Genomic DNA, 26309 nt, shown 5'->3' on the forward strand with positions numbered 1-26309 from the left:
TCGAAAATTGTTTGATTTGGTGTCTTATTTGTGACTGTCCCTGGCAAATCGGTAGCCATCTTTGGCATATTGTAGGCATTGTTAATATTATGACGCCCCATGTGGCATATTGGTGGTCCAGCCATAACATTTGTTATCACTGTGCTTTTGTGGGCATTTGTGGCATAATGGTGGCCACCCCTGGCAATCTAGTCTCCAAAATGTGCATATATTATGCATCATTGGCAGTATGGCTCCTATCCCAGGCTTAGTGGTGTCCCTGGCACAATGGTGACCATCATTGTCCTAGTGTGGACTTTCATTCTTATTGTGGGAATGCATGGCATAGTAGTGGTCACCTCGAGTAAATACTGACTGTCTTTACCATACTGGAAGCATATTTGGAATGATGGTGCCAGTTCCCAGCCCAGCATCAAGGTGGCTCTGGCATCACTGTGGACATCATTGCCTTATAGTGGGTATTCAGGGCATAATATTGGCCATCTGTAACATAATGGTGGTTGTGATGTCATTTTGACGGGCATTAACAGTTTGCAGGTATCCTTGAAATAATAGTTGTGCTTCCCTGCCATAATGGTAACATTCCTTGAAATATCACCATCCTTGCCCTGATTAGAGGTGGCAGACATATGACAGGGATGCACGGGTCAGTGTTGGGCACTTCTGTATGTCAGTAATTGATCAAGTGATTTACTGAAGTTTGAAGACCAAACATATTTAGTTCCTAAAGATCAGAAGCTAGAGTTTCTGGACAAAAGTAGTATTCTTCAGAAAATGACACACTTTTGTTTGGGAGATTTAACTTTATTTAGCACAAATAAAAGCAGCTTGTGTTTCATAGCAAAATATGTGTGATATTAGAAATCTATGAGTTGATGTTTTAGAACAAATGTATGGCATTTCATTATCTATAATAATAAAAATGTCCATGATATTATATATACTGATATCTGGGTCCTAAGTCTATAGCAAGAGTGGAACCCTAAAGAGTATGATGGTCGCTGATCTTTATAACCTGAGCTGCCAACACCTCTTTTTTGAGCCTGTAATTTCAGTCTAACCTGTGTAATAGTTCTGTTGTCTTTGTCCTAAGACTATGTGACCTGTGACCTGTGTTCTTTTTAATATCCTGTCTCTGCCCCCTATAAGTAAAAGTTCTTACCCATAAAAAAATGGGACAGAATTTGCGAAAAAGCAGGATAGAAAGATGGAGGTAGTGAATGGAAAAAAATGAAGAAAGACGCTGGATACAGTTTGAAAAATGAAAGGCCATTTCAAATGTCATGGCCACGTTTAACCTTACGCACTAGAACACCCCCCCCACACCCCACAACAGGGGACAGTTAAATGATAGATTCCTTAACAGGAAAACCGTTTGTATTTTTAGAAGAACCCTCACCCACCAACCTAGCTGGTGGCATGGTTCATCATTGGGTTCACACCTAGAAGGCCTGTACCTTACTACGCTATTGTAACTGATGTAATTTGTAACGCAATGTTCCTCTGCTATAGCGCTCTGATACCTACGGGTCTAGCCAGCGCTATATAATCCTTTTGATGTACCTTCTAATGCAACATTCCCCTGGTTATGCGCTCTAATACCTCCGGGTCCAGATAGCGCTATATAACCTTCACAAATTCAAATAGACTACAAAACAGTTTTTTCCTTAACGCTGAGACCTGAGCAACATGGCTGATGACAGGTGGCGCTGCTTGACAGCTAATGAGTAGTCTGGCCATGGTTTTCCCCCTTGACAGTCACCTACCCAGCCGGACCTTAGGCACTGTTCCTCCTCGTCTCCCCGCTTTTACTCCTTCCTCCCCTCCCTCCTACGAATTATTAAAACATTGTTTGTGTACTGTACCTTTCTATGCTCTTGTATCTGATGTATCTTGTAACGCAATGATCCTAAATGTAAAGCGCTCTGATACCCTCTTGGGTCAAGTTCGCGCTATATAAAACTTTATAAATAAATAAATAAATAAGGCCAAATGCCTCCCAGGTGTGCTTCAACGCCTGATTACAGCAAAGCTGTTTTTTTTTTTGTTTTTTTTTAGGGGTGAGTGTCGTGGTAGTGGAAGTTAAAACTCCCTCCAGGGTATCTGGAACTTTTATTTTATGGTCCCTGGAACAGGATTAAAAGTTTAAAATTTAGTGGACTTGAATGAAATGATGGTCTCGCACGTCTCTTATATTTTTGGCGAGTTTCCGAGAGTGGAACGAATTGGTTCCAAAAGCAGGCGGATGACCTTGATGTAAGTTTGACAATAGGCGCCGCCTCCCTCCAGGATCTATGACATAGGAAGTTCAAAACATTGACGGTTAATCCGTAAGTTATGTCTGTCACCAACCAACGCTCACCTTAGCGTGTGAGCATAGTTTCACGTGAGCTCAGGGTTTACTCGGAGCCGTGGGTCCTGAATAAATCCACTTTAATTCTCACGTGTGGCTGAAACATGTAGACCACATCACTTATTTTCTCTTTTCACAACAATATAAGACACGTGCGAGTCCATCGTTTCATTCACGTCCACTAAATTTTAAACTTTTAATCCTGCCCAAGGGACCATAAAATAAAAGCTCCAGGTACCCTGGAGGGAGATTTAACTTTCACTATCACTACAGCCTCCACAAAAAAAATAAAAGAATAACCAGCTCTGCTGTAAACAGGCGTTGAAGCACACCTGGGAGGCATTCGGCCTTCTAGGTGGGAACCTGATGATGAAGCATGCCACCAACTAGGTTGGTGGGTGAGGGTTCTTACCAATGGTTTCCCTGTCAAGGAGGCTATCATTTAACTGACCCCTGTTGTTGTGGGCCTTTTTCTAGGGGGTAGACCTTAGCTCGTTGTCTTTGTTGAAGCGCATTATGATTAGGGGAGACGAACGAGCGATCTAGTGTTCTCCTCCTTCTCTCTAATTTGTTGTTTGTCATCGTTTAACCTTATGCAAAAGCAATGCCTTTTTATTCAAATTACAAGGGAAAGTGCACTGAAAAATGCATAATTTAGTCACAATGTTCTCAAAGTCTGCTTGGAAAGGACAAACCTCCAAGACACCTGTGGACTGTTAACTAACTTGGCAAATTTTGAAAGTATTGGAAGATTCGTGAGCTCCCCTTCAGAGCCTATGGCTTTTTAGTGTCTGTATGTGAACCTATTGGTGTAAAATAAATACCTTAGATGCTAGTTTTTTCAAAAATTCTCAGGAACGTGGATTAAAAACCCACAAATCTTCATAGAGGATATCAGGTTTTCTTCCTTTGCTCACTGGTTCCAAGACATTTGGGAAGAGATTTACACCCCAAATAGAAAAAGAAAGAAAAAAGGTGGATGATAAATCAAACAAAACACCAGGGCTGGAAGTTACTGCGTGTAATTCTGTGAAGCATAATCACATAAATACATGAGAATTCAGCAAGATTATGGTGAATTATTGGATAAGAGTAATCCTGTGTTTAGCGCTCTTTTTTTAGACTTAAAATGCCCCCTCCCATCCAAAATGGATGTGAGGATTCATTTTACGCTAATAAATAGCACTAAAATAAAACAAATGGGGCATGGGCTTAAATCTGATAATTCAATGCAATTACACAGAATTACCAAGAAAATTTATTCTGCGTTTCTCACTATTTCTTGGAGCAAAATGCACCATCATGGCCAAAATGACCGCAAGGATATGCTTCTTGCTCTAAGAATAGCTGTAAATGGAGCAGAACACGAATAGCGAGCAATCACTTGCACTTGTTAAATTTGCTTATGCGGTACGATTTTTCCCCGATTTCTTCCCCCCCCCCCCCAAATTATGTGGCAAGAGTAATCGCTTAATTATCGGCAATTCTGCGTCAAACAGTAACACAGAATTATCAAAATTACTCCAGCGTAAATCAAAATCCACCCAGGCCTAATTAAAAATGAATGTGATAAAATAATTTAGCCATACTTTATCATGGGTCCATGTTATGTTATGTTAGCGCATGAAAGTATCCTGCATTTGTATTTCCCTCTGGACTCGAGGTCTGCAATTTTCACATGAGCCGATTAGAATCAATGCAATTCTCAACCGAGCAGCCAGCTGCCTACTGGCAACAAGCTGTCCTTTTCATGAGCAATTATCTCACTCCCTTGGAGCTGGGAGCCTGCAGAAACATAACCACCATTGTGCAAGGCAGCTCTCTGAGAGATCCCTGAAGATTGGGTCTGTTGTTGTTGAGTTAGAAGTCTGGTACAAAAAAACCTACCAGTGTTTCTCTGCAATGCTGCAAAGTGTGTCTACGACTGAATCACTGCTTTGCATTTATCAACTTTGAAGGCAGCTATCCATTAAATGTAAATGTGCGTCACAGTGACGTTCTTTAACTCTAAAGAGTGTTCCCATTGTTAAATAGAGGAACCTTCGGCTTGCCATTCCAATTATTACATGTTCTGGCATCTGCTGAGTAAGATTTTACAAGGATACAAAGATATGTAACAGGCATCAAAGCCAATGCTGAATTCTACAAAAAGCACACACACGCACACAGACTTCGAGCATAATACACAGTATTTGTTAAATACTTTTTCTTTAATATTATGTTTCTTTTGTGGCAGTTGGCTTACAAAAAACTCCTTTCTTCACAGTACAGCGGACAATGAGCACTGTTTGAAGTTAGAATATATATAGGTTTAGTTTATCTTTCTTGAATAAATTGTTGATAGACCTATGGGTAATGTTGAGGGTCACTGAATTTAAGGGATTTTGTAGCAGCAACGTTTAATTATGAATTTAGTATTTTTGCCACATAATTAGCAAAATTAGCAGATTCCCCCAAAATGTTGTTTGTTTTGCATTTAATTCCACATAATTTAGATAACTTGGCTGTATAAATTGTTCATCCATGCCCCATAATCCTAGCAGTCGTGGCTGGTGGGGGGGGGGGGGGTCGTGCGGGTTTGCAGGGGAGTTTAATTAACATTTTTTAAAACGTACCTTACCAGGTCCTGTGCCGCGTTTTCCCAACAGGAAGCAGTCATAGTCAGCCTCCCTCCCCCTCCCTAAGCCAATCGCAATGCTGCAATGACAGTGTTGTGATTGGTGGGACAGTGAACAAAACTGATTGCCAGTACTGTGCAACAATTCAATACATTACCAAATGAATGAGCTAAAAGTTGCTCATCCTGAAAGACCACTCTTTCAGTCAACTGTCGCGTAAAAAAATAAATGTTAATTTTTTGTTTTCAATTCAAGGAGCATAACTCTTTTTAATTTATACTTTTCATTTGTTTTTCATCATTCAACATTAAGCAATACAAACATTGAGGAGAAGTGGAAAGAAATCCGGATGGGGAAGGTGGCTACGTGATTTATATATTGAAAAACAATCTCAAAGACATAAGACGTTGTGAAGGACAACATAAATTAACACTAGACACTATACACACATAGGTTGGTGGTGTGGGTAAGGGTGGGGATAAAGATTGTGGTAATTTTTGAGTGAGAGAACTTGTTGATCAGTTCTTAGATGATAGGCTCTGTGCTAGTCCTAATTATAATCACAGATATGGCCTACTGCACTAAATGAAAAAGTACATCACTAAAATCATATTGACCATTTAGACCATCAGTGTTTAGTTACTTTCCATTCGTATTCACAAAAATGAAGATTGGTCTAAACACTCAAAAATAAACACCACAGTTAACTAGCTCGGTCGACGCGTTTCGAATCCCTTTTGAATCAAAGGATTCTCTTCAGGACCAAATACATTGAATCTGAAAGACACAAATACAATGACAATCTGTCAGTCATCGCCATGAGACACTCTCTACTTTTACTCGGTCCAGCACACATTCTCAGATTTACCTGTGTCACTTTTTTCGAAACTTGGGGCTTTGTTGGCTGGAAATTAAGATGATAAAGAATCTGTGTCACACCAAAAGAACCACTTGAATCTTCAAAATAATCACTACAGTGAGATGGAAAGCCTTATGATTTATGTACTCACATTGAAGTTTAGCTGTAGCACACCCAAATGCAATTCTAGGACTCTGGTAACATGACGTCCATTTTTGGGTTTCGCCTGCCGAAGGCTGCGCTCTGCGCAGCTTTTCAGCGCAGGTGAAATCCTATGTTGACAATAAGCACTTCGGGAACGTCCCCGGCTCTCATTGGCTAGCTCCATAGATGGAGGCTAGCCATTGAGTGCCGGATCTGTCCGTCAAGGCCGGACCAGATTCGGGGGCGTTCCCGAGATTTTTTCCCAGGGCGGAGTTACGTTTTTTCCCGTTCCCTCCCCTTTCACTGAAAGTGAATTCAGATGCGCTGTCCATTCCCGCCCCCTCCGTGTGCCTTTCCGCCCCCCCCCTCGCTGTCCTGTGCACGTTTCCCGCCGTCCGTGTCCTCTCCCGCCCCCTCCCGCCGGCCGTGTCTTCTCCCGCCCCCTCCCGCCCCCCTCCCGCCGTTCGTGTCCTCTCCCGCCCTCCTCCTGCCGTTCGTGTCCTCTCCCGCCCTCCTCCCGCCGTTCGTGTCCTCTCCCGCCCCCTCCCGCCGTCCGGGCCAGTTTCCCGACAAGAACTCCCCCGGTTGTGCTGTGCTGAGTTGTACCACTCCCCTCCTCTACCTTCCTCTGCTAGTTAGACAGCACGCTCAACATGCCCTCGGTGCGCCTCCCTGCCACAGTGCGAGCGCGAGCACTGCCGCTGCCCTCTTTTCCCCAGAAAAGGAAAGGGACTCTGCTCGCTACTTTCTGGAAACTCCTCCGTGCTTCAATCGCAGCGGTCCATAGACTGATGTAGGGGGTTAGCGTCGCCCTCCGCTTTCCATGAGGGAGCGGACCGAACGAGTAGAGGTAAGAGTATCCTCTGTTTCCACCGTTGCCTTCACTCATTCTTGGTATTTGGGATTTATGACTGCTCTTGTTTGTCTCCGGTTTCATTGACTGCTTTTTCTTTTGGGCTCGTTGTTTTCGATTTTGCGTTATATCCTTGAAGAAAAGGGAAAAATCAAATTACCTATGAGGTTCACATATCGATTAGGTAGGGTTAGGTATGGGTAAATACATGCTGGACGTTATATTTCACCACGATTTCTAGTTTTTTAATAGCCTTACTATAAACTGTATAGTGTGTGCACTTGAAGTACTAACGCGTATGTTGAAAAGGGTACATACGGCACGCTTTTCTTTTTTTCAAATAGAGAAGCCCGATTGTATTACCACACTGCCCCATCTTCTTCTGTTTTTTATCCCTCAACGCCTTCTTTGCGGCGTAAGAGGAATCGCTTTTAAACTACAAGACCCAGAATGCAAAGTGCTGGTAGCTAAAAGCCCGGAGTACCTAAGAGTTGCACGTATGGCAGGAGGAGCGTGTCATGGGCTGCCCAACAGGACCACTGCCTACAATATGCAGTCTTACTCAAGCTAAAGACCTGATTTTTCTTTTCTTTTAGTTTTCTGTTTCTATAAAATGACTCCACTTCAATGTAAGTTCGTGGGCAAAATACATTTCCCCGATTTAGTTTTCATAATCTTCCCTCTTTCCTACTACCAAATGCTGGTATGTATGCTACACATACTTAAGGGACATGTTGTACTTGATCGAACAGAAGATTTATGGCAAGCCGATTATCCCAATGGCCAGGCCTCGAAAAATCAACTCGCCCACTTGCTATGGCAGATTTTATAAGCGCCAACTTTTATTAGGGACTGCTGGCCAAGTCTGGGGAGATACTCCAGCTGCAAAAGAACAGGTGTTCGTTAAATCCAGAAAGTGAATGAGCAATAAAGGTACCTTTAAGTCTTGTTACATTTGCTATGGCTTCAAAGACTGCCAGATATCAGCTTATATCTACTTACAAATTACTCTTTATTTTATCCATCGAGATCGTGTTTACAAAATACTCTGACTGCGCAGTCAGAGAAAGAAAAGTAAAGTGAACTGTTATGCTTTGTGAAATGTAAGGCTATAGGACTTCAGTTTCCTTCTAATATACAATTAAATTGATTGTAAATCACTTGTACACATTTCAAAATTAATTCAGCATTTGAGAAACCAGTTTTTGATTTAATTCTGCAGTGTGAAGGAAACAAATATTTTATTAGGATAGCTCTAACTTTTCCAAAGGCGAAACCATTGCATTGTAAATGCTTGTTTATTTTAGTTTATGCCGTGACTCGTAATTAAATCTGTAAATGAGTTTATAGAGAAGTTACCTTCTAGTTGCATTGAGGTTTTTTTTTATAAAAAAACTGCATTATAATGTTTTAAGGAGTCGGTCTAGTAGTAATCACATATTTGACCAAAACCGGTTGGCGTACGTGCCTCTTTCTCCAGTGAGCTGTGTGTCACTAGCTATCTTGCACTGTCTCTAGTGTGTTATCTTAACTTTAGACGCTTAGTGTTTGCTCAAATCGCTGGGCTTTCTTTTAACAAGGATTCGCATTCTAACTGGGTGGCTGGTTTAGAAGCTTGCGCTGGAATTTTACCTTTAACGAGTCCGAACGGTCTCCTCTGGTCTGCGTCGTCTCCAAGTGTGAGAGCGCTGGAAATAGTTCCGGGTTACTGGGTCTATGATGGAGCGCACTTCCGCGTTCAAGTATGGATACCCTGGGATTTGTAGTTCTTTGAACGAAAGTCGTGTAGTTTTATGAATTGCACTCTAAATTCACTGAGATAATTAAATGGAATGGACACAGTTCGTAGTCGACTAGTTCTAAGGAATGTGGCTACGCTTGATTTCGGGTTCCATGGAGTTTGATTGCAGAAAGGATTTTCGTGATATATTTTGTCGCAACTACCATACGGTCTATTGAAGAGTTGCACTACATTTGTCAAATGATCTAATGGAGGTGTTGATGATGACAATTATACATAACTCCTGTGTTGATTCATAAGTTATATAATTCAGACATCTCGTTTAGACCTCGGATGGTTGTATTGAATTTCAGTATAAGCATCGCTTCACGTTGTCTGAGTTTGGCCTCTACATCTCCGCCTCTCGGGTCTTGTTCAATTTTGGATATAATTGTCCATTTAAGATCGTTTTCTCCATGTGAGCAATCGATCCAGTGTGGCACCAATGGGGCTGTGAGAACTTTTTTCTTTATTCTAGATTTATGTTGCGACATCCTTTGTCTGACTTCTTGGTTAGTCTTGCCTCTATATAGTTTGTCGCAAGGACAAAGTATACCATAGACAACATTCCGTGTCTTACAATTTGTAAATTGGTCATGTTTCCATGATATCCCGGCATGTTGGAAAAGGTTCCCCTCGATTGTGGAACTGCAACAAAGGCATGTTCCGCATTTTCGATGGCCCATTATTGGTGGAAGCCTGACGTAATCGCGTAGTGTGGGAGCTTTTGTTTTTGGGATTGCTGCTCTGACTATTTGATTCGCTATGCTTTTGTCTTTTTTATAGGCGAAAAGTGGTACTTCTGTCAACTGGACATCTAGATCTTTGAGTAAGTGCCAGTTCTGATGAATGGTTTTTTTGAAGATGTTAGATGAAGGGCAAAAGGTGGAGACGTATACAATACGTTCTTGTTGTGCTTTTTGCTTCTTCTTCAAAAGATCTTCTCGTGGAGTCCACCATGCTCTCTTGATCGATTGTTTCAATAGCTTAGCTGGCCTGTCCTCCCGGTTATTCACTTTTTACATGTAACCGCTTGTCTAGAGGTGGAGGCATCGCCTTAGTTATTAAATCTACTTTTGCGTGTACCTGGACGGGTCTGCAGATTGCTGGGTGCGAAAGCGCCCTCTTTAAGATCATCATTAGCCCCCAGTTCTCGTTGTCAGGGATGGTCGTTTATCGCCCCCCAGGCAGTGATGTTGCTTTCAGGGGTGGTTTCCCGGAGGCGGTGAGCACGCTGGCGAGTGGTTGCGCAAATTTTTCTATCTTAGGTGACCTTAACCTCCACTTTGACAGGCAAGAGACTGTGGCTATCAGTGGTTTTCTGGCGGATTTGGAGGCCCTCCAGTTGAGCCAACTTGTTTCCCAACCCCCGCATGTGGCCGGTCACATTCTGGATCCGTTTTTTACCAACCTAACGGATGCCCAAGTTTCGGCTGTTTCTCCTGTGGCATGGACTGACCACTTTTTGGTGTCCGTCTGGCTACCCCTTCCAGTAACCCCTACTATTCCACCTTCCAAGTGGATTCCTCTAAGCCACTGGAACAAGCTTAGGCTAGAGGACCTTCATCACATCATGGCTGAAGAGCCATTAGGCCCTCTGCTTAATGCTACCTTGGGCTATGACCTGTTCTGTAACTGGATTACTAAGGCGTTTGACGCTCTGGTACCCATCATCTCTAGTAGATCCAGTTCCCGGCAGGCGAGCCCTTGGTATGACAGTGTTCTCCGCGCTTTGAAGGGCTCTTGTAGACGGGCAGAAAGGGAGTGGCGAAAGACGTATGATGCCGTTAAAAAAACGGCGTATTTGGCTTCTGTCAAGCTCTACCATCGAGCCATATGCAGAACCCGTGCGGCGTTCTACGCGACAGAATTTCGTAGCAGCCTCAATCCATCTAAGACCATCTTTAAAACTATCAAAGATCTGATGGCTAAGAGGGCTGCTCCGCAAGTGGACAGTTCCATTTCCCACTGTGAAACCTTAGCCTCTTTTTTCCTGGACAAAGTTAAAAACATCTACCAGTCGTTCCCTTGTACGACGCTGTCCTCGATCCCCCTGAATGGCTCTCGTAGTTGTCCGTCGCTGCACTCTCTCCCCATTCTTTCTGGGGATGAGTTTGCCAAGTGGGCACAGCGAGTCAAATCTGGTTCGCCTGCGGACCCTTTAAGATCTGCCCTTTTCAGGGACCCCTCCTTTCAGGGGCGCACGATAGTGTGCTCATTGATCAATCTCTCCCTGACCTCAGGCATCGTTCCCGCCAAGTGGAAGCAAGCGGTGGTTTCCCCGATCCTGAAAAAAACATCTTTGGATCCTTTAAAACCAGAAAACTACCGCCCCATTTCTTTGCTTCCCTGGCCGGCCAAAGTCATGGAGGCCCACGTTAATCTGGCCCTCGCTGAGCATATGACCCGGGCCAATGTCCTCGATCCCATGCAGAATGGGTTCCGTGCTGGTCACAGCACGGAGACGGCCCTTCTGGCAATGGTAGAACATCTGCGGATTGTGTTGGATGCAGGTCAAACGGCAGCGCTTATTCTATTAGATCTTAGCGCTGCCTTTGACACTGTGTCCCATCGCATCCTTCTACACCGCCTGGAGGACATTGGCATCTGTGGCTCTGCTCTGCAGTGGTTCCGCTCCTTCCTTAGCGATCGCTCCTTCTGCGTTGCCACCCCTCCTTTTCAGTCCAAGTACCATCCATTGGACCTGGGGGTCCCCCAGGGCTCCTCGCTGAGTCCCACGCTTTTTAACCTGTACGTGCAACCGCTGGCTGAGGTCGCCAGGCAGTGGGGCCTAACCATGGTCTCTTATGCCGACGACACGCAGCTAGCGGTTACGATCAGCGGGGACGCCGAGCAGGACGCCCCCAGGTTCCGAAATGGGCTGAGAGGTGGCCAGCTGGATGAATAACAACTGTCTCCAGCTGAACGCGAAAAAAACTGAGGTGATGATCGTTGGAAGAGATGCGGACCGCTGGGGTGACAGTTGGTGGCCGCCTGAGCTGGGGCCGGCCCCTTTACCAGTGGTGGAACTTAGAAACCTGGGAGTGTGGCTTGATCACACTCTCTGTTTTACGACCCACACTAAGAGAGTGGCGGCAGGTTGTTTTGGTGTCCTACGCGGGTTAAGACCGGTGCTCAAATTTTTTGATGCCCCGACAAGACAGCTGGTCATCCAAGCGATGATTATTTCCCGGTTGGACTACGCCAGTTCGCTCCTACTTGGAGCAAACCAAGCGGAGATCCTTCGCCTACAACGGGTACAGAATGCGGCGGCGAGGGCGGTGGTCGGTTTGCCTCGGACCTGTCCTACTTCTAACACCTTACGGTCCTTGCATTGGCTACCGATCAAAAGCAGAATCCATTTTAAAGCTCTCAGCTTGGCCTTTAAAATTTTAAAAAGGTCGGCACCAGAGATACTTAATAATCTTGTATCTCCCTATGTCCCGACTCGCCCTCTCAGATCTCTTGGTCAATCCCTTGTGGTTGTCCCACGCTTCAGACTCAGCCGCATGGGCGGTCGTTCCTTTCGCGTGAGAGCTGCGATTCTCTGGAACGCTCTTCCTTTAGAAATCCGCCTGTTAGACGACTTATTAGCATTTCGTAGGGCCCTAAAAACCCATTTGTTTTAAATTCCTACTTCCTTCTCTTTTTCCTGTTTTAGTGTTGTGTTGTGTCCACCTTTCCCTCCGCCAGGACGCTCCTTAGCTGGAGCATCTGTGCGCAATAAAAATGACCATAACATAACATAACATAGCCACGAGCCAGGAGTTTCTCTTTGAGAACGTTGGCGTGGTTCATGTATTCATCCTTGAAGGAACAATTTCTATGAATGCGGAGAAATTGTCCTACAGGTAAATTCTGTTTTAAACTCCTTGGGTGGTTGCTTGAAAAATCAAGCGCTTTATTTCGATCTGTTTTCTTTTTATACAGAGTAGTTACCAATTGTCCATTTGAGCAGTACACTTCCACGTCTAGGAAAGCCATTCTCATCTTGGACATTTGAAGAGTAAACTTGATGTCCTTCGTCCTATTATTGAGCCATTCATGAAACTCTGTTAGCTGTTCTGTGGTGCCGGACCAAGTAAAGAAGACATCGTCAATGAATCGAACCCATCCACCAATCCATTGGTGGAATGGGTTATTATTATGGATGAACATATCCTCATATTGACTCATAAAGAGGATCGCCATTTCCGGGGCAAAGGGACAGCCCATGGCGACCCCCTTTATTTGGTAGTAGAAATCGTCACCAAATTTGAAGTAATTTTTTGTTAGCGCTAGCTGGGCCAACTTCAAGATGAATTCGGTTGGAATTTTAAACGGACGCTCTCGTTTGTTTAAAAAGATTTCAAGTACCTCTAATGCTTGATCTTGACAAATTTGAGTATACAGTGCTACTATATCCATACTAACCAGCAGGTCATGATTTTCCTCGAACGGTACTTGTTCCAATTTGTTTAAGAAATTTGTTGTGTCTTGGAGGAATGATTTTACAGTTAATGTGAACGGCTTCAAGAAGAAATCGATGAATTTTGAAACCGGCTCAAATAAAGAATCGCACCCAGAGATAATGGGTCGTCCTGGTGGTACTTTCTCATTTTTATGTACTTTCGGAAGTACGTAGAACAGCGGTGTTCGTGGATGCTTGTTAACCAGATAGTTATATTCGTTTTTTCCGAGCATCCCTTGTTCGAAGCCGCTTGTCAAAATTGTTCCCAATTCTTTTTGTAGTCCCGTAGTTGGATCCGCGTTGATCTTGCGATAACACTCTGGGTCTTTAAGTTGTCTGGTTGCTTCTAATATATACTCGTTTGTTCCCCAGACTACAATCGAACCGCCTTTATCGGCTTGTTTCACAATGATATTTTCAGTAATGCCTGTTTTTGCTCATGAGACAGGTTAGATTTAACAAATCCATTCCTCTTTTTCTCTTGTGCAGCCAAGGCAGAGAGGACCGTTTTTTCGAAGTAAATGACCTCTTTAGGTACTTTATATGCTGGTGGGCAAAAGCTTGATTTTCTCCCGTGATTGGTGGGACGGCGCCCAGCCGGGCAACTATGGGGATGCCATTTTCTCTTTTCCCAGAGGGCCGACCAAACAGTCGGGGCCCAAAGCATTGGGCTAGCCATTCCTCCCCGAACCCACCCACCTGCCCGCCCCCAACCAGGCATACCCTTCTGCTTACTCGCAGTGCTAGAAGCAGAAACCAAAATTGGTATTTAAAATACCATTTCATGTTTTTGCTTCTCGTACTGCAAGGAAGCAGTGGGACGACGCTCCGCCACCCTAATGGAGGAGCCGCCCCTGAATCCTAGTAGCCTTGACAATGTTAAGAGGTTTAGGGCTGTCGTTATGATAATAAAATCTGTATTTCGCAGGCCTGTAAAAAACCTTTCCCATTTGATATATGTTTTTTTACCACTTCTCAACAAATACTGCTTGGACGGCTGAAACGCATCACTTGAGCTTGCCACAAATAACTGATTCATCTCATGACACCGAGCGAGCTGGAGCCTGTTTTGTATTGGTAACTGGTGTTGTGTGTATATACGCCAGTAGGTAGTTATAGAAAGGAGCTAGTTTCCAAAGGAAACACGTTTTTTGACTTGGCTGTGTCTTTGATGCCATTTGACAAATCTTTACAAAATGTTGCCAAATAAGTGTGCTGGTGATTAAAAAGGCATTGGTTTTGCATATGGTTAAACCATGACACACAACAAATTAGAGAGAAGGAGGAGAACACCAGATAGCACGTTTGTCTCCCCTAATCATAATGCGCTTCAACAAAGACAACGAGCTAAGGTCTACCCCCTAGAAAAAAGCCCACAACAACAGGGGTCAGTTAAATGATAGCCTCCTTGACAGGGAAACCATTTGGTAAGAACCCTCATCCACCAACCTAGTTGGTGGCATGCTTCATCATCAGGTTCCCACCTAGAAGGCCGAATGCCTCCCAGGTGTGCTTCAACGCCTGTTTACAGCGGAGCTGGTTATTCTTTTATTTTTTATGGAAGCTGTCGTGATAGTAAAAGTTAAATCTCCCTCCAGGGTACCTGGAACTTTTTTTGAAAGGTAACGTATAGTCAAACAACAAATGAGTAGAACCCTCTTGAACCTGTTGCTAATACTATAGACACAATACAAAGTTTCTGTGTAGCACCCTTTCTGTGAAGATTACTATATATGCCGTTAGAACTTACACAATACAAGTCGCATGTATGGTCAGAGTGACTGGAATTGTGATCAGATACTGAGGCCGAGTTAACATTAGGACACACATCCTCTGTTCAACAGCTGCCAGCAAATGAGCACAACTGTGGACCAAAAACACAAAAGCTGTGATGGAAGTTTGGAAGGGCGACAACATGAAACCAAAATTCATAGAGTGGTTGAGAGGAGCAATGGGGGATTTTGTGAGTGCATAATAGGAGGCTGCCTTCCACATATCAGCAGGGATCCAAATTTTGGCCTTCATCGGGTGAATAAATCCTCCACACCAGGACTCGATGGATATGTCTATAATAACAATTGCAAGAGGTCTTAATTAAAGCTATAGAGATGTCAATCTGCCAAAGAGAAGAACTTTGGGCAGTGGTTTAATAGAGACACAAGGACAAATAATTTCCTGTCCCCATTACCGTTCAGGGATCATAGAGAATGCTATTCTTGATGCGCATCTTGAGGCTGCGCTAGTAAGAAACTGGAAATCAGTCCATGAGCTGAGGGCAGCACTTGTGATACATAAGAATTGTCACTCTTATAGTTCACGTCCTACACTTATGCTCGTAGTATACACCCTAATTGAGCGGAAACAAAATTAAAATTGTGCATGGAAAGCTTGGAGACGTGTTGAGTGACCAATTACGAGAATAATTCAAATGCATGTATTCAACAAAAGTTGATGAAGCAAAGAGCGGGAGCTTTGGTTGAAGTTGTGATCCAGTTTCTAAGTAGCAGAACTTGGCACTTGTTCTCAATCCCGGCTTCAGGGCTTGGCCAGCAATCGTTCGATCTGGCCAGCTCTTGTGTACCTTAAATTGAAGTAAGTATGTATAATTAAAAAATCTAGAATTATGCACTGTACAATTGTCCAACTCGCACTCATGATCTGTCATTGGTAAATACCCACAAACAAATGAGTTTCTCAACCTATGCAGGTGAACCCACACTTAAAAAATCCACAAGCTCCCCTCTAACCTAGGATTTACGAATGCAGAAATTACACCCTACTGACAGTATTTCCATATTGCCAAATCCCAATTGCCAGAGTAAAAAGCCGTGGCAAAGTCAATAGTGCTGGCTTTAACCTGCCAGCACATGTTAACACTGACATCCCAAATACTGTTTGAAGGAGTTGCATGCAGGAAGGCTGTTAATCACATTAAAACCTGTGCAACGGCCTTAGCCAATGCTGGGAAAAAGAAACAAAAAGCATTGGTTTCTGTATAACCTCATGTGGAAGATAAAGAAATTAATGGGACTAGCAACGCGTGCTTGAGTGTACTTTTCAGATGTAAAATAGTCCTTCGTGCATTCAAAGAAAATCACTTCCTGGATAGCTGAATGATACATTAAACAGCCAATAGCATGAGGTCTGAGAATAATACTCCTGTGGGTGTAGACAAACCCCACTCCATGTTTGTTTATTGGTAACATTATGGCTTGCTGACAAGTACAATATCGAGACATTCCTAAAAATTTCCCCCTTTTCTTTTTTTGTTGTTTTTGTTTTTATCCTACTTGAACGTATGCCCTTGTAATCATTCTCCCACAAATCACCAAATGTAATGTTGTATTACTGTGTAAAGCATTGCTGGTGGAAATACTATACGCTATCTCAATAAATGTATTAGGAAACTAGTGCCGCCAGTGGGCAAAATAATACAAGGTACCAAAATGCCATTGAAAATTAAATCCATCATTCCACTTCTATAAATTTTCCTGGAAAATGACAGAAAGGCACACTCCATACCGATTCCCTAGCTATCACAGATGGTTAGCCTGCTGCGAGAATCTGTTTTCAGGACACAAATTCAGTAAATCAGAAAAATGAAACGCAAGGCTTGCTTGCTTATAGTCTCAAAAGACCAAAAAGGAAGAAAGACAGCAGAAAGTTTCAAACAAACTTTTTTTGCTTAGACAACGATTAAAGGATTAAATATGCATGGAACCTTGCCTGAATATTTTCCGGTATGTCTCCATAGGATCAATTTACATGCAGTCAACCTAAATTCAAATTGTTTGCCTTGCATTGCCAAGCTAGTCCAGAAGTGTTGAATTGTTCAGGAACATCTGTCATGCATCCTGTCCTCCTGAGCCTACCTTGGACTCCACTGCTATAGTGTATGTGAAGACACTACTACTGAATGTGCACAACTTCTCCATAGATAGATGAAGAGTGCCTATGTCGAGTGTCTCAGACTGGTAACTTTCGAAGTGATTACGGTCACTCCCAAAACATGAAGGCAGCTTTCTTGCTCTGATGGAAAAATGTCTACTTGTCTGACAAAATATGTGATTTTTTGGTCTATGCCCCTGAATTCCTGTTGAATTTCGTGCTAGGACTCCATCTCATTGTTGCCACTGAGGCTTGTGCTTTTACTTGCTTTTGGAAGGTGTTGTTTGAGCAAAGGATATATCCAGGTGTTCCAGAGCAGCGTCACCTGGGCGCAAAGCCATCTGAGACAAATCCAAGCAGATGTTTAGACAATCAGATGTGTATGCTGTCCACAGAAAGCGCCATCTTGGCAATAGTGTTCCTCGTTTATCGTTGGATGGAACCTGAAGCTTTCAGCCCTTAACAAAGTAACCCTCTCGAGAGCAGGGTATAGCCTAAGATGGACACATACAGTGGCCACAGCCACCCCAACGGCTGCTCGAGGCCTTAGTGCGCTGACGGAACACCAGGTCAGCAACTCCACCCTGTGGCGCAACCTTATCCAAGAGTGGCACACTCCTAACCGTTTTATTTACCTATACAACGGTGATTTCCAAATGTTTATCAACCTCAACCCATAGTTTACAACAAACTTTCGCGCCTCACCTAGCTTTGATGGACATGATGCAGGAGAATTTTTTAATGTAACTAAAGCATGGTCTGGCACATTTTCCATTGAAATTGCCATTAATCTTGCACAGCGAAAGTTTTACTGATAAAAATATGTTGTACACAAAGAATAATGTGTGGAAATCGTGTTTTAGTGAATATTTATCATTTGTGCATCGCCAAGTAAAGTGTCTTGATTTGTGTTGATCCTACTAAAATCTTTGTTTCCATAACACTTCAGAATTACAAAAAAACAATATGCTTCAGCTAAATGCGTACAATTCATTTACCGGTATTTACACTTCATTGTGTTTTACAAATAAATGCCATTCAACAGCCTTTCCTATCACATCCCTGTTCGACAGCAAGATTGTCTTCACCTTACTTTTCTTTCCCTGACTGCAAAATGAGAGGAGTTTGTAAACCCTAATCCCTTGGAAAATGTGACGAGATCAATACACAATTTAAATGCATCTTTGTTTGTTCCTTGGACCTTCTATGCCCACCAAAAATTGGCTAAAACCACTGGGCCGCGACAGTTTGAGAAGCACTGCTATATGTAACATTGTGATTCAGAAACCCAGGATCTTCAGGCCACCATCGAGCGAATATCCACTCCCAGCGCAATAACTTTTGAGGCACAATGATAATTTTTTTTCTCTGTAAGTGTCAGAACCTTGAGTTTGGAATTTCTACTGACAAAAGTGTATCTAAGCGCTTTAGGTAACGGCAAGGAGCCCTGTTAGCACTGTACCCACACCCCAAAAAAAAACCATAACAATGATCTCAACCTCTAAACGTAGCAACAACATAGCATTGCTCTGGTACACAAACCCATTCAAATGGAATACATTAATGAATAAAAATTACAAAATAAGACTTAAAAGTTATAATTCTTAAAAAGACTTGCAATTCAGCAGCAAAAATTCTGAAGTAACCTGAAATCCCTCGAAGGTCAATACACTCATTCACCAAAAGCCTCTACAATCCTTGAATAGTTCCACTATAGGATGCAGAAGCGGAGAAGTTGAGTTTGGACTGCCTTGTTTCTGCAACAGGTTAAGATCAAAACTGTTGTTATTGTTAATTAACACTTGTATAGCACACAAGCTTCCATAAGAATGGCTCCGCAGTCCATTTTGGAAGTCCGGCATTTGACCATCCAATCTTTCAGTTTTCTGGATGAGTGTGTTTAGGTAGGTAAGCCTGTTGATCTTATACGTTTTGGCTTTTTGGTGAGTAAAGTGGAGGTATGTGCCAAAGTCCTTAAGCATTTTCTTGGCAGGTATGGCTGGCCACTGCCAAATAAATGTGGATGTGTGGCAAATAGCTGTTGGTAGCCTGTGCAACTGGATGTTTTTATAGCCACTGATTACATAGTCAAGCTGTTATGGTTGTATGTCTGCCATACTATGCTGCTGTGCGGTATGTCTGGGTGGACAGTGTTAATTTTAACTTCCCTGTGCTGAAACATTGCAACAATGAACTTTGCAGTGTTTAGAAGTTAGTTTACATATGTATTCTTACAACCCCTGTCCGTGTATACAGCTTCCTCTGCTTTGGCAATTTAGTCCATCACTCCCAGCCATTGGGTGATCTCAGGGGCCTCCTTAGAATGCAAGCATCTTGCGATGTTACATTTGACTAACATCAGTCCCCTAGCTGTCAGTATAGGAATATGCCTGGGCCCTCCTCATCAACCATGGTTCCACGTATCGCCACTTTGGGATTAGGTGCAATCAGACATTTTGTGGCCCTACTTAGTGTGCTGTGTAGCTGCTTCCTGTATCAAGTAATGACGGAGCACGCCCCAATCATGTGTAAGAATGTTCCTACTTCTGTATGACTTATAGGGCTTTGGGCGGGGGGGCATGGCCTTGGCCCATCCTCCTTAGGTTTTCAGGAAAATATGACCTATGGAACTATCTGAATTGGATAAGTCTTAATCGCAATAAAACGGCTAGGACTCGATCAGCCATCCTGGCTTCTGGCCACTCTGCTACCTCAAGTTTATCCACATTGGCTTCTTGGTTTGCTGCTCTGCAGGCGCGCAATGCCCATTGGGCTCTAAGGGCTTCGGCCCCCGCTGCCCCCTCCCCATTTAGAAAGTTCACCCCTGTATAATGCTTCTTCTGCAAAAAACTTTGCAATTAAACGACGAATAGGCTTTTTGGAAGCTTTGGTACATATCCGCCTAGAGGAACAACGTTTTAGGACATCCAAATGAGAAAGTGTCAGGTTCTCATTATACCCCAAGACTAAAATATTTTTAGATCAAATATTTAGGTTTTGTTTGGCTATAAGGCAAGTTGCCCTACATATTTTGAAAATGCCACTACTGGCTGCATTATGCATCCTGAAATCGTAAACCGTTTTCACGACCTCTGTTTATGGCAGCAGCTTCATCGGCCACAGATGAGTGACTGCAGATGTTTTTTGTGTGTATCCCAGGGCCTTTCGAGGGCGCATCTTGCTTCCTCTGTGTATTGTTATCAAAAGACATTCTTAGAGTGCAGCTGGACAATGGAAAGCAACACAGTCCTAAAGAAAGGCAGAAAACAAAGAAAACACTTGACAACATAGCAGAAATAGTATCTTTTATTGAAGAGCTTGTAATGTATGAAGTACCTCTAAACGCCGAACACTTTACTGCACTGTTGATAAAACTCAATAACATCTGTAAAAAAAAAAGAAAGGCAGAAAGCAAGTGAAGCACCGTAGTACAACTCCCAACACACAGGAGCAACAGTACATTAATCATTAAAACGTTATCCCAGCTGTAATTAATAGAACTATGTACAAGGGGATTCTGAAAATGCAAATCCAATATGAAATGGCTCATTGTCTATTAATCAATCCATTCTGTTTCCTGTCTTTTACTTTTTAATAGCTCTGAGTAATTATCATCTTTATTTAGATTGGCCTCATTACTAATAAATGATAAAGTCAAATAATTTAGATGTGAAAACAGTAATTCAACCTTACTTTTTTAGCACAATCTGTGATGTTGAAACTGCGTTACACCAGCTGAATATTTTATTTTTGGGATAGTAGTTTCTTCAGTGTTAGTCATCAAAGGAGGATTGTAAAATTCTGTTTGAAATCGTATCTACTTTGATGTTTTCATTTCACTGACATCAGATATGTTTTTTTGCATAATATAGATTTTCCCAAGAGATAGCCATGCAGTTTCATATAAAAATAATAATCATGTACAATGCGTCTCAAAGCAGTGGCCAGCAATGGTACGGTATGTTTAGTTGTTGCGAGAATATTTTTCTAGTAAAAGGCCATTTTACAAAGGCCTTCTTTCCATGGAGACATTTTGTAGCAATGTGGAATCTCTTGTCATGAAATCTTACTTGGGCAGGCTGATATCTTCATAGGTGTACTGAACTGATTGATGGCGAGTTTGATTCTCTTCAGGGTCGAAGCCTCTATGGTTGTTAAGATGCGCCATTTTCTTCCATGGTTATTAGACTTCATGGCCATGACTTCTGAAATAAATACAAAGGTTAGGGATGTTTATACATTGTGTTGGATGGGTGAAACTGTTCATGGTACATCTGTGTGCACCAGCAGACCCATCATCTTCATCCGTATGTGACAAATGTTTGAAGGGTCACTATAGTTAAGCTGTTGGAGCGGAAAATAATTTCATGATGATCAACCAAGCAAACAAGCCAAACCAAATGCATAGATGAGCAGTGATGCTGTCACTCAAATCTGATTTCTAGTATCATCTCAAGAGAGAAGAGACAATAGGCGTTCACTGAATGCAATGAGCAGCATCTTGGTAAAGGCGATGGACATAAAAACAGTTGATTAGCACGAGCAGTAGCACAGAAGGCAAGAGTACAGCTATGGACCAGTTAGGATCTATGTGTCAAGAGTAGACAGAAAATGGGCAGACTGAGAGCTTGATTCGGGCTACCCGCTAAAAGTGGTGGATGTCTTATCTGCTCTATTTACACTAATGCACCTTTATTATTGCAGACGGGCATTCATCACTTTTTGGCAGATGTCCTGCATCTGCCAAGCTGTAAGTAAGGCCCTAAGTGTGCCTTGCAGTCTTTATCTGCCACTAAAGACTGTGCTTAATGTTAAGCCTAGAGGACCAGCCAAGTTCTAATTCAGAAAGAACCACTGCTAAAATACCTGGTAGATCTGTATGTTGTTGCTGTGCTGATGCTTTCCACCAATCCCTTTTCTTATGCATTTCTTTTTAGCTGCAGAAGGAAGTCAAGACTCACCGACCAGAAAGCCTCATATCTGACCAAAAGGATGGTGTTAACCTTCGTGCATTTCCAACCCAAGGGAATCTTCATGTGCCTCATGCAGCGGGGACAAGGTCCTTCTCAGACTCTGATGATGTTCCGTATGAAGAACGGTCTCATTTCAAGCTGAAGGAAACTGACCGGTGCTCTGCCACTGAAAACCTCTTTCTGGATGCATTGTCTTTGGACTCTTTGGACGATGCTGACGTTCCTCCCCCTCGTAAACTGGAGCGTGACAAGTTTTCGCCTTGCTTTGCTGAGGTAATGCTTTCTTCTACCAACATTAGATGAGTCACTCTTTCACATTAACCCCTCGGCTGCGCCGCCGATTTTGCAGAAGTGCGGCACTTCTTCAAAATGGGCGGGGCCGCGTCAGCCATTGGCCGACGGCAGCACCAGCGAGGTAGTGCTGCCGTCGGCCAATGGCCGACGGCAGCATGGAAGGGGTTAAAGACAATCAATACAATGAATACAAAAATACAAAAATTACACACAAAAAATCAAAGGTTCCCACACAGAAATTCAGGATTTATTTTCTGGAAGGACTGATTTTGGATATAATTGCCTAGTCTCTAATTGTGATTGATGGCATGACATTCTTTTGCTTCTCGCTCATAAAACTATTCTCAGTCCTGATGATGACTCTTTGGGTTGAAATGCCGTCAGCGCTTTACTGGCATTTGGGAAGGATTGATACCCATAATTATTACATTTTAATTTATGGATTATTGGATAAAGTTGAAACCCCATTGCCATTTCTCTTTTCTTTTGTCAAACACTATGTCATGTCCAAAAGTCTTTTGTTTGTGTAACATGTTTAGCAATAAGTATTCATGTATTGTACTGTCTTTGTTGTGTTTTTTTTCGTAAAAACTTATTTACAATGTTAATTTCTAAAATTCTGAATTCTTGTGTGGGCACCTTATATTTGTTTTTGCAAGTTTTGTATCTGTATTCATTGTATTGATTGTTTTTAATGTGAAAGAGTTGCTATTCCTGCAACCATTGTTGTTCACATACATTTTACTGCCCCAGGTTCTAGGTCAGTCATGCTGCCGCTGATGTATTTGAACATTAGGTGAGGCCATAGGCTGGGAGCATGAATGAGGGCTGGGAATGGTGTTGCAATTGCGGATAATTGGTCAAAGTGTATTAAGGTGCATAACACAGGCCCCACAACCTCTCTGGTGCAGGGGCCTCCCAACCCTTCAAGAGTCCTGCTACTAGTCAGGGGCCCCCATTGAGCCCAAGACCAATGACTATCTGTAAGATATGGGAGACTCAGTGGCCCCTCCTATAATTCTACAGTGGGGCCCATCTTTTAGTGTCACGCGACTGGTGGAGTGTGTAGCAAAGTGGATATAGAGGAAATTATACAAGTGTTAGGGAGATTGTTTCAGAGGGAAAGCAGCGCCTAAGAGCAGTGCAACAGATAATGGTGTCCAGTTATATTCTGAGTCCAAGAGGTAGTTCATACTAAAGGGAGAAGATACATTTTCCCTATGGAGTAACCTCTGTATTTTACATTGCGGAAAGTGTTTGGCAGTGTTTCATTCCCATTCTCACTGTGGAAGCAGATTTTCTCGTGCACTTGACAGGAGTAAACTCTGGCTGATTTCAGGGTGGGAAACAGTAGCAGTCGGTCGTGGGAGTGCTACCGGGCGGTGACGTGGGGAGGGAGAGGGGCAGGGTGGGGGGTAGTAAACTAAGGATTTGGCGATGCAGTGCGCGCAACGAAATTTGTTTTATTTATTTTTATGTTTACTTACCTGTAATCGGCCGTAATCCATAGTTTACTACCCTCCCACCCTGCCCCTCCCCCTCCCCATGTCACCGCCCAGCAGCACTCCCACGACCGACCGCTACTGGTGGGAAACTATGTTCACCAGCGTTTTGCGTGTCCATCACCTAGGAACACACACAGTCTTCCAAGAGAGCTGTTTTGCATAATCAGAATTTGGACTTGTGGAAATTTCTGTGGGAAGCTAACATGTACAAGTGCAAAATCACTCCACCACCCCCGAGTCTGAGAGTCCGGAATGGGACTTTGCGCTCATAAATGTAGCTATGTATGTACACCTGGGCGAATCGTCCCAGTATCTTCATCTGTGGACAGACCATACCTACTTTACCTGGAAGATAACTTTGGCAGAACATATGCAACAAAGTATTGTAACCGTACGGACTGTGCCAGCTTAGATTTAAAGGGGTGTCAGTCTGTGGTTTTCCCACAATTGCAGTAAAGGAGCGGCAGCATAAGGGATGGTGAAGTCACAGTCTGAAAGTCAACGTATGCATTTATTTTCTAAAAACTGTCTCCAACTAAATTGAAAATAAGGACAAATGTGATAGTAAATTTGTTCTGGCTTACTTAATTACTCGCAAACAGACTGCATTTTAAAATATCTTACAAGGTTAAGGCGCCTGCTCCAGAGATCGTTATGTACTCAGCAAGTTCCCGGGTAAAATAATAAGATAACCTGAGTGGTTAATGCACTTGCTGGAAACATCTGTGTGCAGTCTGGTCACAAGTTTGACTCATCATAAAATGAAATCAAAGCCTAATTTGCCTCCTGCAAAGCACAGTATGTATAGATTTGTATGTTATACAGCTAACCTCGGTGTTTCCTTCTTTTGCTGCAGAGATCATTCTGTTACTTGCAGGTCACATGTTACAGTTCTTTCGAATATCACTTAATAAACTTATAACCAGCTGTAGTAAAGACTGATCGCAAAAAGGGCTTCGTAAATTGTGCACTGACATTTTGCGACCAGTCCTTAACCCCTTCTCTGCGCCGTGAATTCTGCTGCGACACGGGGGCTAGGAGATGGGCTCAGCGCTCATGACGGCTCCACGCCGTCATGCCTCACGGGTGGCATGTGCTCATGACGGCGTGGTTCCGTCTCAACCCCGCCCACTCATTAATTCTCCCACACAGGTGGGGAATTAGTGCCGCATGGGAGGAGCTGCAGGGGCATGACGGCTCCATGCCGTCCTGAGCACACGCCTACCGTGACTCATGATGGCGTGGAGCCGTCGTGAGCTCCGAAGGGGTTTATTTAGGATTGCAACCTATGTACTAATAGGTCGCACCGCAAAATGTAAAGTTGCAGGTAGGCGCAGAACATCCTGCCTAATGAATATTATTTAGGCAGGTCTCTGATGGTGACCCCCTGCGACTGGCTGCAAACACAGGGATGGTGGCCTGGATGTAATAGCAGACCACCATCCCTGTGTTTGTATTCACAAGTGGGGAAACCTTTTTTTCTTTTTAACAGCACGTCTTCTTTAAAGGAACCAGTGCTGCTGTATATATGTATATTTGTGTGTGTGTGTGTGTGTGTGTGTGTGTATATATGTGTGTGTGTATATGTGTGTATGTGTGTGTGTGTATATGTATGCATGTATATGTATGCATGTGTATGTATGTATGCATGTATATGTATGCATATATGCATGTGTAATATGTGTATATATGCATGTATATATGTTTATGTATGTATCTATCTTTAAATGCTCTGCTCACTGTCATGCAGTTTGTCATGTGATCAAGCCTTCTCGAAGGCGAAACGCGTCATGGCGGCAGCGCTGGCTTTATTGAATTAAACCACCCTTGCACCAGCACTTTTGGGTCGACTCTTTGTTGCTGTTTATTCGACATTCTTTGTCTTATAAGTGACAAGCTTCGCCATGTATGTATCTATATGTATATGTATGTATATATATGTGTGTGTGTATATATATATATATATATATATATATATATATGTGTGTATATATATATATGTGTGTATATATATATATATATATATATATATATATATATGTGTGTATATATATATATATATATATAGGCGTTTCCTGTTTGAAAGAACACTGGGGGAGCAGGCTACGTTCCCTGGGACCACTGCCTCCTCTCCAGCAGTCGCCTGGCAAGTTTTCCCACCTGTGAATCTGTTACCACCTTCTTGAAGGTACCGCTAATGGCTCAAAAGTTAGTGACCGATACAGAGGAGGCAAAGGATTGATACATACCATATTGATTCATGATTATGATGGAACGCCCCTTTCATGCCCTTCCTAATTGAGATTCAGTATGAGTCGGTAAACCCATTTAGAAAGTCGGACGTCCTTTTCAGAAAAAAATTGGCGGTCATAAATCCTGTGATCTTTTGAACCACATGGTTTTTGACCGAAAATACGCTTTTCACATCTTGCCTTTAATGAGGTATGAAACGACACCAAGGTGCTGCATGCAGACTGCTAGGCATACGTTTAGAACATTACTGTCTTTTTTTATTTGTCTTTCAATATTCTGAGCTTGCTAAAGTGGTTACTTTGGGTACCAGTAAGCACTCATTAGTTAGTGCTATTTAGA

The 26309-nt window shown here is 42.9% G+C and overlaps 1 protein-coding gene across 5 annotated transcripts in view; it reads left to right on the plus strand.

The window, feature by feature from the left end:
• Positions 1–26309, plus strand: part of MTCL1 (microtubule crosslinking factor 1) — a 552568-nt gene that overhangs the window by 506500 nt on the left and 19759 nt on the right. For all 5 annotated transcript variants that reach the window (XM_078688130.1, XM_078688129.1, XM_078688126.1 and 2 more), the window contains one exon: positions 21883–22191. In XM_078688130.1, coding sequence (XP_078544256.1) covers positions 21883–22191 — 309 coding nt within the window. The remainder of the gene's footprint in view (positions 1–21882; positions 22192–26309) is intronic.

The sequence above is a fragment of the Lissotriton helveticus genome, chromosome 4_1, assembly GCF_964261635.1.
Source record: "Lissotriton helveticus chromosome 4_1, aLisHel1.1, whole genome shotgun sequence".
In the NCBI taxonomy this organism is placed as follows: Eukaryota; Metazoa; Chordata; class Amphibia; order Caudata; family Salamandridae; genus Lissotriton; species Lissotriton helveticus.